This window comes from Lepus europaeus, chromosome X (assembly GCF_033115175.1).
Source record: "Lepus europaeus isolate LE1 chromosome X, mLepTim1.pri, whole genome shotgun sequence".
In the NCBI taxonomy this organism is placed as follows: domain Eukaryota; kingdom Metazoa; phylum Chordata; class Mammalia; order Lagomorpha; family Leporidae; genus Lepus; species Lepus europaeus.
Window position 1 is genome coordinate 96,672,169 of NC_084850.1, and position 19,673 is coordinate 96,691,841.

At 40.6% G+C, this 19,673-nt stretch overlaps 1 protein-coding gene across 2 annotated transcripts in view; it reads left to right on the plus strand.

Moving 5' to 3' along the window:
- Positions 1-19,673, plus strand: part of WNK3 (WNK lysine deficient protein kinase 3) — a 151,119-nt gene that overhangs the window by 8,293 nt on the left and 123,153 nt on the right. For both annotated transcript variants that reach the window (XM_062183638.1, XM_062183639.1), the window contains exon 2: positions 19,443-19,615. In XM_062183638.1, the coding sequence (XP_062039622.1) occupies positions 19,443-19,615 (173 nt within the window). The remainder of the gene's footprint in view (positions 1-19,442; positions 19,616-19,673) is intronic.

Sequence of the window (19,673 nt, forward strand, 5' to 3'; positions counted from 1 at the left end):
TTTCCTACTTAATTTTTTTTTTAACTTTTTACCTTGAGATAGTTTGCTACTTAAAGAATAATTGCAAAGATAGCATAGAAAGTTCCTGTATGCCCTTTACTTACTTTTCTAATATCCTAACTAGAAAACAGTATCAAAGCTAAAAACTAACATTAGTACAATACTATTAACCAAAGTGTAAAACTTTTTTGGAGTTCACTGTTTTTTCCACTAATACCCCTTTTTCAGTTTTCTGATACAATCCAAAATCCCATATTGCATTTTGTTGATATGTCCCCTTACATCTAGTCCAATGTATGATAACTCTTCTGTCTTGAACTTTTGAAGGATAAAGGTCATTTTGCATACTGTCCTTCAAAAAGAGCTTAGCTTATATTTTTTCATGATTAGGTTAGGCTATGCATTTTTTTCTTTTTTGTGCCGATACCTTAGAAGTGATGCACCTTTCTTAGTGCATCATAGTAGGGGGTGCATGATATTGTTATTATTGGTGATAATAACCTTGATAATTTGGTTAAAATGCTATCTGCTAGGTTTTCTGCTAGGTAAAGAGGTAAAGCTACTGCTTTTTCCCATTATAGATGAGTAAATATCTTAGGGTAGATACTTGGAGGTTATACAAATATATTGTCTCCTCAAACTTTCATCAACTGATTTTGGCATCATTTGGTGTGTATCTTTCCTGTAATAATTATAACTGTGGTGTTCTAATGGTGGTTTTTTATTTTCCACTTTGATTCTCCATTTATTAAACAGAATTACCTCTTTGTTTTATGTGAGTTCTCACCAATATATATGTCTGTTAAGTTTTTTGAAATCCGGGGCTGGCGCCGTGGCATAGCAGATAAAGCCGCCACCTGCAGTGCCGACATCTTATATGGGTGCCGGTTTGAGTCCAGCTGCTCCACTTCTGATCCAGCTCTCTGCTATGGCCTGGGAAAGCAGTGGAGGATGGCCTAAGTCCTTGGGCCCCTGCATCTGCGTGGGAGACCCAGCGGAAGCTCCTGGTTCCTGGCTTCAGATCGGCACAGCTCTGGCTGTTGCAGCCAACTGGGGAGTGAACCAGCATCCGGGATGGAGGACCTCTCTCTCTCTCTGACTCTCCTTCTCTCTGTGTAGCTCCGACTTTCAAATAAAAATAATTAAATCTTTAAAAAAAATTTCTGGAAACCTAATAATAGGAGAATTTCTGGTTCAAGTGGTTCAGTATAGTTAGTAATTATATATTTTCCATTTATCAAAATTAACATTAATCGAGGACTTATACAAATGCTTAATTTGAATATTTAATTTTTGCAATAGTTATATGAAGAAAGGATTATTCATTTTCAAATGGTGGAACTGATATTTAGATACATTAATTAACTTGCCCAAAGGGGCAGAATAGAGATTTGTGTTCTATTGATTTTATATATATATATATACACACACACACACACACACACACATAAAACTTTGCATACATGATTTACAGATCTGCCCTTCTCTAGTTATTTGAGCAGATCATTTTTTTTTGACAGGCAGAATTAGACAGTGAGAGAGAGAGAGAGAAATATCTTCCTTTTTCCATTGGTTCACCCCCCAAGTGCCAGCGCCGGAGGTGGAGGATTAGCCTAGTGAGCCGCGGTGCTGGCCTGAGCAGAGCATTTTTGACCCTTGTAGAATAAACTATTTCTTTTTAAATTTTTTATTATTTTAGTTTCTTTGAAAGAGAGACAGAGTAAGAGAAATCAAACTTTCATCAAGGTTCACTCCCCATCTGGTGAGTGTAGGCATCTGCCCACAATAGCCAGGGCTGGGCCAGGCCAAAGCTGGGAGCAAGGAACTCAATCCAGCTCTCCCATGTGGGTTGCAAGGACTCAAGTACTTCAGCCATCATCCATTACCTCCTAGGGTGTGCATTAGCAGGAAGCTGGAGCTGAAACAGAACCAAGACTGAAACCCAATGGCCAGCGCCACGGCTCACTAGGCTAATCCTCCGCCTTGCGGCGCCGGCACACCAGGTTCTAGTCCCGGTCGGGGCACCGGATTCTGTCCCGGTTGACCCTCTTCCAGGCCAGCTCTCTGCTGTGGCCAGGGAGTGAGTGCAGTGGAGGATGGCCCAAGTCCTTGGGTCCTGCACCCCATGGGAGACCAGGAGAAGCACCTGGCTCCTGCCTTCAGATCAGCGCGATGCGCCGGCTGCAGCACGCAGGCCGCGGCGGCCATTGGAGGGTGAACCAACGGCAAAGGAAGACCTTTCTCTCTGTCTCTCTCTCTCACTGTCCACTCTGCCTGTCAAAAAAAAAAAAAAAAAAAAAAAAAAAGAAACCCAGGCACTCTGATATGGGATGCATGTGTCCCACACAGTGTCTTAACCACTGTTCCAAATGCCCTCCCAGTAAGTGATTTCTTAAATGGACTCTATTTGAAATAAGGCTCTTAACATTAAACTGAGAAAACTCAAGAGATAACAATTACTGGGATTATTGAAGGGCACTGTCTGGCATGAAGGCCTCTAAAGAACAGTTTCCTGGTTGAGTTGCCATGGTTCAGTATTTGATCTCACCTTATGTCCATGGCCAGAGGTGGTCTGACATGTGGGAAAGCAGACTTAAACTTCTAGATCTAGGATATAAATTTATTAATTTAGAATGAGGAATAAAGTTGTTAGGTAAAATGCTCTATATGGTCTTTAGGCTAGATGCCAGGAAAGGTAAATTATAATCAGAAGGTGATTTGGGGAGTACTGAGTCAGATCAAAGGAACTGAGTGTTCCTGCATGTCCTCTTGCTAAGGCAATGGGCCAACCAATTGAACTGAATGCTCAGATCCTGACTGAAGACATTCTCTTTTTCAACAGTTCTGGAAGACAAGTGAACCTGGTTCTGTATGTGGTTTGTTCCCCTTTTAAATATATATCTTGACAATTATGCATGAGCAGTTTTCTTTAGGTATTAATACCCTTGCTGTCTTAAAGCTTTAACATACTAATATAGCCAGACCACGACTGTTATCCCGATTTCCAGATTGATGCAATCAATGATGTCATTATTTACAAATTATTACAACCACAGTGTGTTTCTTTTACTTAGTGTTAGGTTTAGGGTGCGCTGTTTCTGCATGGAAAGCAGTTTGTGAGTGAGGTATCTGCAATCATTATTGTGAATCTTGTTTCTGAGAGGCAAAGTGATAAACTAGAAAGTGCTTGGAATTCAGAGTTTAACATATTGGGGTTCCATTGTTGCCTGTGCCAGGACAAGCCAAGTAGCCTAACATTTTGGAACTTTAGGTTTTTTTTTTTTTTTTTTTTTAACTTTTCTTTGTAAGAAAACCTAAATAGAGGCCGGCACTGTGGCTCAGTGTGTAAAGCCACTCCCTGCAATGTCAGCATCTCATGTGGGCACCAATTTGTGTCCTGACTGCTCTATTTCCAGCTCCCTGCTGCTGGACCTGGGAAAGTAGTAGAAGATGGCCCAAGTCATTGGGACCCTGCCACCCACATGGGAGACCTGGGGAGAGCTGTTGGCTCATGGCTTCGGCCTGGCCTGGCTCTGGCTATTGTAGCTGTTTGGGGAGTGAAGCAGTGAATTAAATATATCTCTCTATGTCTCTCCTTTCTCTGGAACTCTGCCTTTCAAATAAATAAATAAATAATTTTTTTTTTTAAAAAGAAGAGTAAAATATTTTGGATATACAAAAAGAATAAAAAATAATGGGAATTGTATACCTACTGCTTAGCTTAGGGAATAAAATGGTGAATATTATAGATAATGTTTGTAAAGCATGTGATATGCATTTGAATGTTCAATAAATGGTAGTGATAAAACACTGAGTAACCTTATATTTATCAAGAATATTCATTGATTGAGTACTTTGTAAGCTAAGTACCATTTTGAAGCTTTGTAGTCTCCATCTTTACTTGAACAAGGTATTTTATAATACAGCTTTTAGATAACTGCTGATGATTTCTTCCTTTTTTTTTTCACACGTGTAGAAAGAGATCCCTGTAGCTCCTGACCTGGTTCTGTAGATCGTTGTTGGTGTTTGCATTAAGACACATAGCTGATAAGGCTGCAGTTTACCTTTTGGAAATGAAATGCTTCTTATCTTGAATAAATACATATCCAGGTTAGTCATGTTGGTATAGTGCCATGTCTCAGAAAGGGTTTTGTGTACATTTTTAGCATTCCATATGTTATAATAGATTAAGTGTTTAGTTAACATTCATAAAAGGACAGTATTTCTTTTTAAAGTGGTGTGGAGTAGTTGAAATATATTTGCTAAATTTATATTTTACTTCTATATATCAGTCATAGGAATTAATATTTTAACACTGAAAATTGATGTTTGATGCTTTTTTAGGTTAACATTACCTGAGACAGCAAAATTTAGGGATCATTTTCACAGTCTAGGATTTTGTTTCTTTTTATTTTTCAAATGTTTATTGTATTTGAAAGGCAGAGTTACAGAGAGAGAGAGGAGGGAGAGAGAGAGAGAGAGAATCTTCCATCTGCTGGTTCACTTCTCAAACGGCTGCATTGGCCAGCTGGGCCAGACTGAAGTCAGGAGCCAGGAGCTTCTTCCAGGTCTCTCATGTGGGTGGCAGGGACCCAAGTACTTGGGCCATCTTCTGTTGTTTTCTCAGCCATTAGCAGGGAGCTGGATTGGAAGTGGAGCAGCTGGGACTTGAACTGGTGCCCATATGGGATGCCAGCGCTGTAGGCAGCAGCTTAATTGATACACCACAGTGCCAGCCCCAGAACAGGATTTTCATGGCTTCTGATTATGTCAGTTTCATTAGCTGTCAACTGCTGTCTAGTTTGTGTTTTGTGGCTCCTCATTCCTTTCTTGTGTAAAATATCCTCATTGATGATGTGTGAAAGTTATTCTATGAAAGTAGTTATTACTAGTACAATAGTGTGTGTCTGTCCTAAATATTTTAAAAGATTGATTTATTTGAAGGGCAGAGGGACAGAGACAGACAGTGCAGGTTCACTCACCAAATGTCTGCAACAGCCAGGTTTGGGCCAGGCTGAAGCCAGGAGCCAGGAACTCCATCTGGGTTCCCCATATAGGTGGCAGGGACCCAAGTACTTGGGCCATCATCCTCTGCCTTCTCAGGTGCATTAGCAGGGAGCTGGATTGGAAGTGGCATAGCTGGGAGTTGAACTCGTGCTGTGATATGGGATGTGGGCCTCCCAAGCTGTGGCTTGACCCTTTACATCATAATGTCCACCCTTATTTTAAATATTTTAATATTTTTCTCTTATGATATTTTCTTTAATCCATAGGCTATTTAAAAAATGCATTTATTTATTTAAAAGGGAGAGAGAGAGAGAGAGATGAGATGAGATGAGATGAGATGAGATGAGATATGAGGTATCTGCTGGTTCAGTCTCCCAAATGCCTAAGCAGTCAATGCTGAGCCCAGCTGAAGCCAGGAGCCAGGAATTCAATCCAAGGTCTCCCACATGGGTGACAGGGATTCAGCCACTTGAGCTATCAGTTGCTGCCCCTCAGAGTGCCCATTAGCAGGAAGATGGAATAGACTCAAACCCAAGCACTCTGATATGGGATGTGGACCTCCCCAGCAACAGCTTAACTGCTGCACCAAACACCCACTCCTGTGTGTGTTTAAAAAACGTGAATTACTATGGTAATTGAAGATGCACTCTGTTTCCCTCTGGGCTTTGATAGTAGTTTGACAGACTTACTTTCCACTTGCTGAATTAAAATGGGAACTCTTGAAGATCTTGACTCGCCCTCTTTAGTGAATGCCACCTCCAGCAGTATGTCTGCGACAGCAGTTGTAATTTTGTGAAGTTGTTTACTCCTAATGCTGACTATGTTTGATCTTTTGGATCAAAGGAGGAAGTGGGAGTAGTTTAGTTTGGCACACAGAAGACTTGTATTCTACTAATTTAATCAGAACGCATCAAAGTTTATTCATTATTCTTTAGAGTAGATCTGCTGATCTATCCTGACTTCTAGCTAATTACAGGGGACATTTAGGACTTATTAGTTATCCCAGGTTAGATAGAAAACCATAAACACTCTACTTGTTTTCAAGTGTCTTCTAAGTTTAGCATTAAGTAACTATTTGAACATTTTTTGACAAAATGTATGTTAAATTTACCATTTTAATGTCTGTGTGTTTGCCTTTCAAGTAGATGAAAATACATAAACTTTTTTAAAAAATAAATTGGGCATGTGTTGTGGTGCAGTGGGCTAAGCCACCACATCCCATGTTGCAATGTTGGAGAGCTGTTTCAAGTTTTGGCTGTATCACTTCCTATCCAGCGTCCTGATAATGCACACCTGGGAGGCAACAGATGATGGCTCAAGTGCTTTGGGCCCCTGCCATCCATGTGGGAGATTCGGATTGAATGCTAAACTCCTGGTTTTGGCCTGGACCAGTCTTAGCCACTGTGGATATTTGAGGGATTGAGGGAGTGAACCAATACATGGAGCATCTCTCTCTCTCTCTCTCTCTCTCTCTCTCTCTCTCTCTCTCTCTTTCTCTCTTTCTCTCCTTCTTTCTTTGCCTTTCAAGTACATGAAAGTAAATATTCAAAAACTACTAGCTTAGCCAGTTTAAAGTGTATAATTCATTCACATTGTTGTACAACCATCAGCATTACCCATCTCTAGAATCTTATCATCATCCCAAACAGAAGCTCTATGTCCATTAAACAGTAACTCCCCATTCCCTAATCTCCACTAGTGGCTAGTGATATCCACAATTTTCCTTTCTGTCTCTGTGTATCTCATAAGTGGAATCAAACAATGTTTACCCTTTCCATGTCTGGGTTATTTAATTTAGTATAATGTTTCTTTTTCTTTTTTTTTAGAATTATTTTCTTATTTGAAAGTCAAAGTTATACAGAGAGAAGAGAGGCAGAGAGAGGTCTTCCATTCCACTGGTTCACTCCCCAAATGATCGCAATGGCCAGAGCTAAACTGATCTGAAGCCAGGAGCCAGGAGCTTCTTCCAGGTCTCCCATGTGGGTACAGGGGCCCAAGGAGCTGGGCCATCTTCCACTGCTTTCCCAGACCATAGTAGAGAGCTGGATCAGAAGTGGAGCAGCCAGGTCTCGAACCAGCGCCCATATGCGATGCTGGCGCTGCAGGCTGGGGCTTTAACCTGCTGTGCCACAGCTCCGGCCCTGTATAATGTTTCCTAAGATTATTCCACGTTGTAGTGCTTAATCAGAGTTTAATTTCTTTTTTTTAAAAAAATTTTTTTTGACAGGCAGAGTGGACAGTGAGAGAGAGAGACAGAGAGAAAGGTCTTCCTTTTTCCATTGGTTCATCCCGCAATGGCCGCTGTCGTCGGCGCACCGCGCTGATCCGAAGCCAGGAGCCAGGTGTTTCTCCTGGTCTCCCATGGGGTGCAGGGCCCAAGAACTTGGGCCATCCTCCACTGCCTTCCCGGGCCACAGCAGAGAGCTGGCCTGGAAGAGGGGCAACCGGGACAGAACCCGGTGCCCCGACCAGGACTAGAACCTGGTGTGCCGGCGCCGCAGGTGGAGGATTAGCCTAGTGAGCCGCAGCGCCGGCCCCAAGTAGCATCTTAAGTGCTGTGCCCAACACCTACCACTATATCACATTGCTTTTTATCCGTTTATCTGTTGATGGGCATTTTGGGTTGTTTCTGTCTTTTGGTTATTTTAAATGCTGCTGCTATTAGCCTGATATATAAATATTTCTTTGAATCCATGATTTCAGTTCTTTTTTTTTTATTTATTTGACAGATAGACAGTGAGAGAGAGAGTGAGAGACAGAGAGAAAGGTCTTCCTTCCATTGGTTCATCCCCCAAATGGCCGCTACAGCCGGAGCTATGCCGATCTGAAGCCAGGAGCCAGGTGCTTCCTCCTGGTCTCCCATGTGGGTGCAGGGTCCCAAGCACGTGGGCCATCATCCACTGCCCTCCCGGGCCACAGCAGAGACCTGGACTGGAAGAGGAGCAACCGGAACTAGAACCCGGCGCCCATATGGGATGCCGGCGTTGAAGGCGGAGGATTAACCAAGTGAGCCACGGTGCTGGCCCCATGTTCTTTTGAATATATACTTAGAATTACCGGAGCTCATAGTAATTCAATATTTAATGTTGTAAGGATCTCATACTGCTTTCTGCAGTGGCTGCACCATTTTTCATTCCCACAAACAATGTAGCAAGGTTTGCAATTTCTCTATATCCTTACCAACACTTGTTATTTGTTTGTTTTGTCAGTAGACATCCTCATGGATATGAATTGGTATCCCATTGTGGTTTTGATTAGGCATTTATCTAATAACTGGTGATATTCAACATCTTTTCTCTAAGTTCTGGAGACTGTAATGCCTGTGTCGAGGGCTGGTGGGAATGGTTTCTGGTAAGGACTCTTTTCTTGGCTTGCTGGGATGTGGGGAGATGGTGGGATATGAGAAGAACTTCCTCTTGTTTCTTATAGGGATACTAATCCTGTTGGATCAGGGCCCCATCCATATGACATCAGTTAACTTCTTTAATTACCTTCATGAAATCTGTATTTCCAAATGTAGTAACATTGGGGTTCAGATATCAACATACAGATTTTGTGTGGAAGGCACAAACACTCAGTTCATAACACAAGGGGAAGACCTGCTAATCTCCCTGCCTAATTCTGTCCTTTCAAAAGTATGAAAGGAGCTGAAGGATTGGTAGGCTGAGTTGTTTTGTCTAGAGAATAGGAGAGAGAGTGTTAGCTTTTGCAGTCTAGAGGGATAGGGAACAAAGAAGCTTCCTCAGTGTCTAGCAACATGTTGGATGGCACAGAGATGGTTTACCTCTATCATTTCATTGTACTGTCACTACTTAAGGTATCCTTGTACTCCTGTGAGTCAATCAAGAACCTACACAGGGAGAGTGAATGTGAGGAAAAAATAGTCACTTTTCAGACCTTGAGTTAGCGGCCTGGCTAATCAAATAGAAGTAGTATTTAGGAGTACATATTAGGTAAAATCTGATAAATAAATAGACTCACCAAGAACAAAGAATCATACTTGCATTTGACTTCTTATTTTCTTTTTTTGAGAGAATTCTTCCATCTGCTGGTTCACTCCCCAGATGACCACAATGGCCGGAGCTGCGCTGATCCGAAGCCAGGAGCCAGGAGCCTCCTCCAGGTCTCCCACATGGGTGCAGGGGCCCAAGGACTTGGGCCATCTTCCACTGCTATCCCACGCCATAGCAGAGAGCTGGATTGGAAGAGGAGCAGCTGGGACTCAAACCGGCATCCATATGGGATGCCAGCGCTTCAGACCAGAGTGTTAACCCACTGCGCTATAGCACGGGCCGCTTTTTTCTTTTTCTTTTTTTTATGTTTTATTTATTTGAAATCCAGAGTTACAGAGAGAGGTGGAGATGGAGAGTGACTTCTTATTTTCAATGCTAGAAGCTGAAAGATGATAGACTATAGATGAGTATGGGGAAAAGGCTTAAGCTCCTCAAGAATTTCCAACCAACCCCAATATGTCAAGATGAAATATGTTCATGGATTTACAAAGACCACAGTGTAGAAAACTATGCAACAATTAGAAAGAATAAGATCTATGAAACTAACCTATGTCATTGAATGGATGGAATATTTGATGAAAGTGCTAAGTAAAGACTTTATAGTGAGAAGAGACTAAATGCAGAGATAAACAAGTAATAATTTATTACTTTTGGTTCTAGATCAATTTACCAAAACCTAAGTGTTGGCGGAGGAGTTGTTTGGGAGTGGATGGTGTAGGAGTGGCTACTTCTTGGAAGATGAGAATGGGCATATAATCAAAGAGGGAAGTCTCCCGGTGGGGGCTTCAGCTAAATCTGTAATTTTTTATTCACTTAAAAGTGGAAGGAAATAGAACAAAATGATAAAATTCAACAGAGCTGCTTGTTAGTATCTTATTGTATGAAGCTGTATTTTTAAGATGATGAATTGACAAATTATAGCTGTATATATTTGTGGGGTAGAAAATGATATTATAATTTATGAACATAGTAAATAATTAAATCAAGTTAATTCACATGCCCATCACCCCAAATACTTATTTTTTTGTGGTGACAATGTGGGCCACCCCACACAGGGAAATATACAACATGAGTGAACCAAAGTGTTACCCATAAATGAGAGAAAAAAGAAAAAACCAGAAACTGGTACCTCTAAGTAACAGCCATAGAGGACCGTCTGTAGCAAGAAGAGAGAAAATGAGTACAGTATGTCCAAGTGCTTTCAGAAGAGAAAAAATGAGAGTGGTACCTCTAAGTGAAGTCTGTGGAGGCTTTCCTCTATCCTGCTTCTTCAATCTTTTTATAAGGAAGGGGGTGGTACTAATTGGATATGCATATGGGGTGGGGTCTTAGCCTGTGCCCTGGTTCCTAATGCAACAGGTGCCTCTGGGAAAGTGGGTATATCAAATCAACAGTTAAAGAGATAAGGTAATATTGCAGGAATGCAAGAATTCCAGCTTACCTGAACTTTAACTAACTGCATAGTCATATCATATCATTGAGAACGTTTGAAATTTACTCAGTGAGTTTGAAATGTAAAATACATTTTTTACTGTATTCACTCACTGTGCATTATATTTCAAAGAAAAAAATACTTATTTTTCCCATCTAATTGAGGCTTTGTACTCATTGAAGATTATTTCCCTATTCTTATTCTTTTTTTTAAAAAAAATGTTATTGATTTGAAAGGCAGACAACAGAGAGAAAGAGACACTTGATCACTCCCCAAATGTCCACAACAGCCAGGGCTCGGCCAGGATGAAACCAGGAGCCCAGAACTACATTCATGTCTCTCACATGGTGGCAGGGACCCAAGTACTTGAGCCAGCATCTGCTGTGTTCCCAGATTGTTCATTTGAGTGGAAGTTGAGGAGCTACGACTAAAATCAAGCACTTCAACATGGGATATAGGTGCCTCAAGCAAAAGTTTAACTTCTGTGCCTCACTCCACAGCTGCCCCTATTCTCATCTTTATGTTTCAATTTTGTAATTTGGAAAAGGAAACACACATTAGGAGTATGTGAATTCTGAGCTTGAGTTCTTGTTAACCATGATATGACAGGTGATTTTGATGTTAAAACTATTTTTTCCAATTAATTTCATAAAGCCCATATAATCTTTTTTTAAAGATTTATTTATTTGAGAAGCAGTTACAGAGAGGCAGAAGCAGGGGTGGGGGGACTTCCATCCGCTGGCTCACTCCCCAGATGGCAGGAGTTGCAGCAGTCTAAAGCCAGGAGCCAGGAGACTCCTCTGGGTCTCCCATGCGGGTGTAGGGGCCCAAGGACTTGGGCCATCTTCTGTTGCTTTCCCAGGCCATAGCAGAGAGCTGGATTGGAAGTGGAGCATCTGGGACTCAAACCGGCGCTCAGATGTGATGCCAGCAGTACAGGCAGTGGCTTTACCTGCTACACCACAGTGCCGGCCCCAAAACCCATATAATCTTTTTTTTTTAAGATTTATTTATTTATTTGAAAGGCAGAGTTACAGAGAGACAGAGGCAGAGAAAAGGAGAAAGAGAGGGAGGGAGGGAGGGAGAGAGAGAGAGAGAGAGAGAGAGAGAGTCTTCTATCCACTGGTTCACTCCCCAAATGGCCATAATGGCTGGAGCTGTGCCGATCTGAAGCCAGGAGCCAGGAGCTTCTTCCAGATCTCCCATGTGAGTGCTGGGGCCCAAGCACTTGGGCCATATTCCACTGCTTTTCCAGGCCATAGCAGAGAGCTGGATCAGAAGTGAAGCAGCTGGGACTTGAACTGACGCCCATATGGGATGCTGGCTTTGCAGGCGGCAACCTTACCCACTATACCACAGCACTGGCCCCAAGCCCATATAATCTTTTTAAAAGGATTTATTTATTTATTTGAAAAGCAGAGTTACACACAGAGAGAAGGAGAGGCAGAGAGAGAGAGCGAGAGAGGTAGAGAGAGGTGTCTTCCATCTGCTGGTTCACTCCCCAGTTGGCCACAACGGCTAGAGATGAGCCTATCCAAAGCCAGGAGCCAGGAGCCCCTCTGGGTGCTCCAACACAGGTGCAAGGGCCCAAGGACTTGGGCCACCCTCCACTGCATAGCTGAGAGCTGGATGGTAAATGGAGCAGCAGGGACTTGAACCGGCGCCCATATGGGATGCTGGCATTGCAGGTGGCAGCTTTATCCACTATGCCACAGTGCTGGCTCCCCATATAATCTTAACACCCAATCCTTATATTATTCAAAAACCTGCAAAAACTATAGCTTAATCTCATATATGAATATAGATGTAAAAATCTTTAGTAACATGTTAGCAAGTGTAAGTAATTAGAGTTTGTTTTAAGATTTTAACATTAGTTCTATATCAGGAACTTTGGGAATTTATCATCAGGTGCTGAGGAAATAATTGATAAAATCGGAAGCCACTTCTACTTAAAAACTTAAAGTAAGAATATAAGAAAATTAAACCATTTGTAAACAGTAAACAGTAAACAATCCAAGTTATGAGATGATAAAGCTGTTCTTAAAAAAAATCTAGTATAAAGCAGTGATGATTCAATATTGTAAATGTTTTAGTAAAATCAATAAAAAAAGAAGAGTATGAATATTGGGAAAGAGATAACTTTGTTTCTTCCTGGTGATGATAGAATGTATTCCTGGAAAATGTGACTCTCATAAGTTTTGCTCTGGTACAGGATGAAAAAGTGTAAGCACATGGCCAGCGCCGCGGCTCACTAGGCTAATTCTCCGCCTGTGGCGCCAGCACACCGGGTTCTAGCCCCGGTCAGGGCACTGGATTCTGTCCTGGTCGCTCCTCTTCCTGTCCAGCTCTCTGCTGTGACCTGGGAGTGCAGTGGAGGATGGCCCAGGATCTTGGGCCCTGCACCCACATGGGAGACCAGAAGGAAGCACCTGACTCCTGGCTTCGGATCAGTGCAGCACGCCGGCCGCAGTGGCAATTGAGGGGTGAACGAACGGCAAAGGAAGACCTTTCTCTCTGTCTCTCTCTCTCACTGACCACTCTGCCTGTCAAAAAAAAAAAAGTATAAGCACGAACTTTGATTTTTGTAATACTAACTTTGCCAGAGCCCACTCATGTGATACCTAAATTATATAGACATTACAAGAAAACCACATACCAACTTCTCTCACAAACATGGATGAAAAAATGTTCAACATCATGGAAAAATTGAACTGAAAAAGTTTAGGGGTCAGAGCTGTGGTGTAACAGGTAAAGCCACCGCCTGCAATTCCATGTGGGCACCAATTCGTGTCCCTGCTGCTTCACTTCTGATACCGCTCCCCACTAATGGCCTAGGAAAACAATGGAAGGTGTCCCTAGTGTTTGGCCCCCTGCCATCCACATGGAATACCCAGATGAAACTCCTGGCTTTAGCCTGGCCCAGCCCTGGCCATTGCAGCCATCTTGGAGTGAACCAGAAGATTGAAGATTCTCTCTCTGTCTCTGTCTCTGTCACTTTGCCTTCCAAAGGAATATAATAGTTTTTTTTAAAGGAGGTATAGTAATCAAGACACGTGTGGTGTTGGCATATAGACACAAAGAACAATAACATAATATAGTCTAGAAATAGACCTAACTAATATGCAATGATAATTCAGCATAGAAAGAATGGTCTTTTCAACAAAAGGTGCTAGAATAAGTGGACGTGCATACTCAAATAAAAGAACCTCAAGCTAAATCTCTTAACAAAAATTAAGTAAAAATGGACCACAGACCTAAAAGTAAGCCATAGCCCCTAAAATTTCTGGAAGGAAACATACGAGTGGGGCCAGCGCTGTGGCATAGTAGGCTAAGCTTCCACCTTTGGTGCCAGCATCCTATATGGGCACCAGTTTGTGTCTCGACTGCTCCTCTTCTAATCCAGCTCACTGCTATTACCTGGGAAAGCAATAGGAGATGGCCCAAATGCTTGGGCCCCTGCATCCGCGTGGGAGACCCAGAAGAAGCTCCAGGCCCTAGGCTTCAGATCAGGTCAGCTCTGGCCATTGCAGCCCTTTGGGGAGTGAACCAGTGGATGGAAGACCTTTCTCTTTCTCTCCCTCTCTCTCTGTCTGCAACTCTGCCTCTCAAATAAGTAAATAAATAAATAAATCTTTTTTTTAAAGAAGAAAACAAATGAGTTAATATCTGCTACCATTGTTTAGGATAAAGAGTGCTTAGATTATAATAAAAGCATGATCCATGAAAAAAACCTTAAATTTTACTTGATCAAAATCAGCATATTATATCCCAACATCCTATATTTAAGATACCTATAAAAACTTAAATTGGGCAGTACATATACCACTTAAAGTAACTTTAAAATGAATCATGTCATTGAAATATTTACAGAATTGAAAACTTAGGATTTGATGTATTAAAGTGTTTCACTTTGAAAGACACTGTTAAGACAATGAAAAGACAGTCCACAGAGCAACACAATATATTTTCATGTCACTTACACGACAAAGGTTTTATATTTTTAATATATAAGATACAAAATCAGTCCAATTAAAAACTGAACTAAAGACTTGAACAGACATTTCACCAAAGAAGATAAAGAAGATGATAATAACATTCAATAACATTAAGTGTTTATGGTGTTGAATGCAAATTAAAACCATAATCTGATATTCTCATTCGCCTATAAAATGGCTTAGAAACAAACAGAAAACCCTAATTGTTCCAACTGCTGGTGAGCATGGTATATGCAGAAAAATCTCACAGTATTGACCTCTCCTGTATTGCTGGTGTGAATACAAAATTAGTAAAAACCGCATGACACTTTGACAGTTTCTTATAAAGTGAAAGACACTTAGCCATATAATCCATAAATCCCACTTGAGATATTTACCCAAGAAAACCCATGTTCACATGGAAACCTATGTTTGAGTATTTGAAAACCTGTATATGAATATTTATAGCAATTTTATTTTGTGATTGCACAAATCTGAAAACCATCTAAGTGTCTTTTATCTGGGGAATGGATAAAGAGATTGTGGTGCATTCATATGGAATACTATTCAACAATCAGAAGCAACAACCTGTGGATATTTTGAATAATGGGGGATAGTCAGCAATACATTATGATAAGTGAAAGGTGCCCGATTTTAGATACACTAATCCTCTTTTATTTATGAGACTTTCTGGAAAAAGTAACATAGTGATAATAATAAATAGATGAGTGGTTTCTAGGATTTAAGTGTGATGAGAGGGTTTGACTATAAAGGAGGTAGGATAGAGAAGTTTTTTATGTGGTTTATAGAGCTGTATTAAAAAATATTTATTTAAAAGGTAGAGTGATGGGGGGGGGGGAGGCGAGACTTGCATCCATTGGTTCAATCCCCAAATGGCTGAAACTGCAGTGTAGGCATTAGCCAGGAGCCAGGAATTCTATCAGGGTCTCCCATGTGAGTAGCAGGTAGTCCAAAAACTTGAGCCCCAGCTGCTGCTTCCTAGGTGCATTACCAGGGAGCTAGATCTGTAGCAGAGCAGCGAGGACTCAAACAGTACTTTGATAAGGGATGTGGGCATCTCAAGCCATGGCTTAACCTGCTGTGCCACAATGCCCACCCAAGATTTACACTTTTTCTTTAAGAAATTTTGTTTGAACCCTTCTCATATTTTCTATCACTTCTCTGGATTTATTAATATATTTCCCTTATCATTTGGCTAGGATTTGGGAATTAACATTGTCAACCAGTTTGAAATGGAAATTATACATAAATGTTTAGCAGGCATTCTTGGACTTGTCTATCAACATCAAAACAAATAATTTGTTTTTTAATTGAAAGACTTAGCAATTTTTAACATTTTGCTAAACTTCATATGTAGATATTATATATACACATATGCTATTTTCTTGAAAACAGGGATATTAATGCCACAAAATATGGGGTTCATGACAATGATCATAAAGTAGGGAAAGAATGGTTTATTGTCATGTACATTGCAAAATTCAGTGAAGCAGTATTTATAAATATATACCAAATGACATGACATCCACACAGTTTTTATACTTTCTGTATATTAATTTCCATAGAGGAAAGAAAATGTGGCATTTGCCTTTCTAGGTCTGGCTTATTTCAGTTAGTGTAATGATCTTCATTTACGTCCATTTTGTTGCAGATATCAAGATTTCATTCTTTTTTATGGCTGAATAATATCCCATAGTGTATATATATATGCCACATTTTCTTTATCCATTCATCAGTTGATACAAATCTAGGTTGATTCTGTATTCTTGCTATAAAAATTTAAATAGTTCTATCACTCTTGTTCTACCATGCACAAGACAACAATAGTTTTTTATTCTTCTTTCTTTACTAATTAGATTTTAATGATGTAGCCTGGGATTTTAATTCCAGGCTGTTCTTTTTGTATTACATATCTTCTATTTTAATTAATATGTAGAAAACTCATTCACTTTTGCCAATTACATCAGCTATGATGACTTAGGCTTAACTCTAAAATTTATTAGAAATTTTTTACTATTTATTATATGTTACACCTTCCTTTTCTAATTCTTTTATTTGGTCACATTTTTATTGAAGTTCTTTGAGTAATATTTTCGTGTACAGAATGGTATATGAGTATTATCTGTTCCAAAAATGTAGGAATTTTTTTTCTTTTAAATTGGAGGGATAGCTTGTCTGAGTTCAGAATTTTAGGGTCACAATCTTCCCTCAGAATTTGATAAACATTATTCTTTTGAGTTTGAGCATTTTACATGGTGGAGTAGAGATCCAAGGTCTGTTTGAAGGTCTTTCATTGGTTGGTAACCTGATATTTCTGCTGGAAACCTAGAACATTCTTATTTTTTTTTCTAACTTTTCTTTAATGAATATAAATTTCCAGTGTACAGCTTATGAATTACAATGGCTTCCCCCTCCCATAACTTCCCTCCCACCCGCAACCCTCCCCTCTCCCGCTCCCTCTCACCTTCCATTCACATCAAGATTCATTTTCAATTCTCTTTATATACAGAAGATCAATTTAGTATAAAGATTTCAATAGTTTGCACCCACATAGAAACACAAAGTGAAACATACTGTTTGAGTACTAGTTATAGCATTAAATCACAATGTACAGCACATTAAGGACAGAGATCCCACATGAGGAGCAAGTGCACAGTGACTCCTGTTGTTGACCCAACAAATTGACACTCTAGTTTATGGTGCCAGTAACCACCCTAGGCTCTCGTCATGAGTTGCCAAGGCTATGGAAGCCTTCCAAGTTCACCGACTCTGATCATATTTAGACAAGGTCATAAAAGACAGAAGTCTGCTGTGAGTCTAATTGGAGATCCTCTGAGAGTAATCTGACGTTTCTCTCTTGCACCTTTTAGAATCTTTTCTTTATGTTTCACTGTGGTGAGTTTGATTACGACGTGTCGTGGTGAGGATCTCTTTTGGTCATGTTTATTAGGGGTTCTATAAGTTTCCTGTACTAAGATGCCTCTGTCCTTCTCCAAACCTGGGAAATGTTCTGCTAGTATCTCACTAAAAAGGCCTTCTAATCCTTTCTCCCTCTCCATGCCTTCAGGAACTCCTAGAACTCGAATGTTAGGTTTTTTAATAGTATCCTGTAGATTCCCGACAATATTTTTTAGATTTCTAATTTCCTCTTCTTTTCTTTGGTTTGCCTGTTTCCTTTCCAGTTCTCTGTCTTCTAAGTCTGATATTCTCTCTTCTGCTTCGCCCATTCTGTTTTTAAGGCTCTCTAATGTGTTTGTCATTTGATCTATTGAATTCTTCATTTCATTATGATTTCTCGTCACTATCACAGTTTCTTGTTCTACTAGTTGTTTCATTTCATTTTGATTCCTCCTTAATATTTCATTTTCGCGCGAGAGATTTTCTATCTTGTCCATGAAGGATTTCTGTCGTTCAAGAATTTGTTTTTGAGAACTTCTTAATGTTCTTATCAATTTTTTGAGATCTGCTTCTTGCATTTCTTCGATCTCATCATCTTCATAATCTTGAATTGGGGTGTCTTTTTCATTTGGGGGCGTCATAATGTCTTCCTTGTCCTTGTTACCTCGGTTTTTGCATTTGTTGTTTGGCATGTTGGAGATATTTGGTTTCTTCACTGTGGTGTTTTTTCTTGTTACACTATGGCTCTATATTAAGTGGACTGTCTGCTTTCGGTGGAGCCTTAGAGGCTTGAGATGAGTGTGGACTGAGAGCTGTGTTTGGTTCCTCAGGGTTGAGGGTGTGCCAAAGGTGACACTCCCAGGTTAGGCATGGAAATCTCTCTTTTTTTCTTTCTTTCTTTCTTTTTTTTTTTTTTTTTTTTGATTCAAAAGGTAGGTAATTCCGCACAGCTGAGCCGAATTGGAGGTAGTTAGCAGGCGAATGATATAACCACAGGAGCCAGAGATCAGAAGCTCTTTCCAAAGGACCACACAGGGAATCTCTGCTGCCCTCAGTGTGGGCTCCAATTCTCCTGCAGTCTCCCACTGGGTTGCCAAGTTAGATCCTAATCTCCTGTTATTTCACACACACACACCCCCCCCCCCCCCAGAGTCAGGTTTTTCTGCTAGGCTCAGGGCCGGTGCAGACCTGAGGTCGCCCTGCTTATGACGTATGTCCAAAATGGCGCATGCTCTTTGTCTTGCTCGCCTTTGAGGCGTGAGCGGAGAGAGAGAAACTTGTGTCCGTATCGGTCACTTTTTTTTTTCCTCTCTCTCTTCTAGTTAGCCTGGTGAACTTTTCCCCACGGAGTTTCAAGCCTCGTTCCCTCTAGTCTCCTCTTTCCGCTTGCCCGCTGGTGTCTCGGGCTATTGAGGTTCGGCTCACCTTGCGTTCCAGCGCTGGTGTGTTGAGTCTGCCGCTGGTGTCCTGAACTTGGGCTCCCACGCTCTCCACGCAGGTCCACTGTGAATCACTAGTTCCAGAAGAGTTTCCTCTGCTGTTTCTTCCCCTACTCTTCCTTGACCCTGCAGTATCGCCACTTTTATTAACCTATGTCTTCGCGAACTATCAATGTGCTCCCTTCCTATTCCGCCATCTTGCCGCTCTCAGAACATTCTTATTTTGACAATTCAGAAATTTAACCACAATAATTTTCTAGGTGTGTTAACATTTGGATCATTCCTGCCCCAGCTTTATAGATTTTTTTCAATGTGGAAATTCAGGAATTTCTTTGGGAAAATGTGCTATTACCTGTTTTATTCTTTTTTGTCAACTCATTTTGAAATACTTGCTTTTCAGAGTATTGGTTTATCATTAGGTAGATTTATAATATAGAAATTAAATGTTAACCACTGTAGCATTGCTGTGTGGATAGAATCAATGTAACTCTCTTAGAAAGGATATCAGTGATTTTATAGATCGTAAGAACTGAATTGATAGGTGAAAATAGATAAATATATGCATGCATACATAATACAATAAAGTTCTCATTTGAACAGTTGTAGAAAAATGCATGAGAATTTCTATGACAGTATTTTGGAACTTCTTCCATTTCAGGACCGGAAGTTAACCAAAGCTGAGCAGCAGCGGTTCAAGGAAGAAGCAGAGATGTTGAAAGGTCTCCAGCATCCCAATATAGTTCGATTTTATGATTCCTGGGAGTCTATATTAAAAGGAAAGAAGTGTATTGTATTAGTGACTGAACTTATGACTTCGGGAACCTTAAAGACGTAAGTTTGCCATGATAGTGCCAATGGGGTTTTATTTGAAAATACTTTTCAGGAGTAA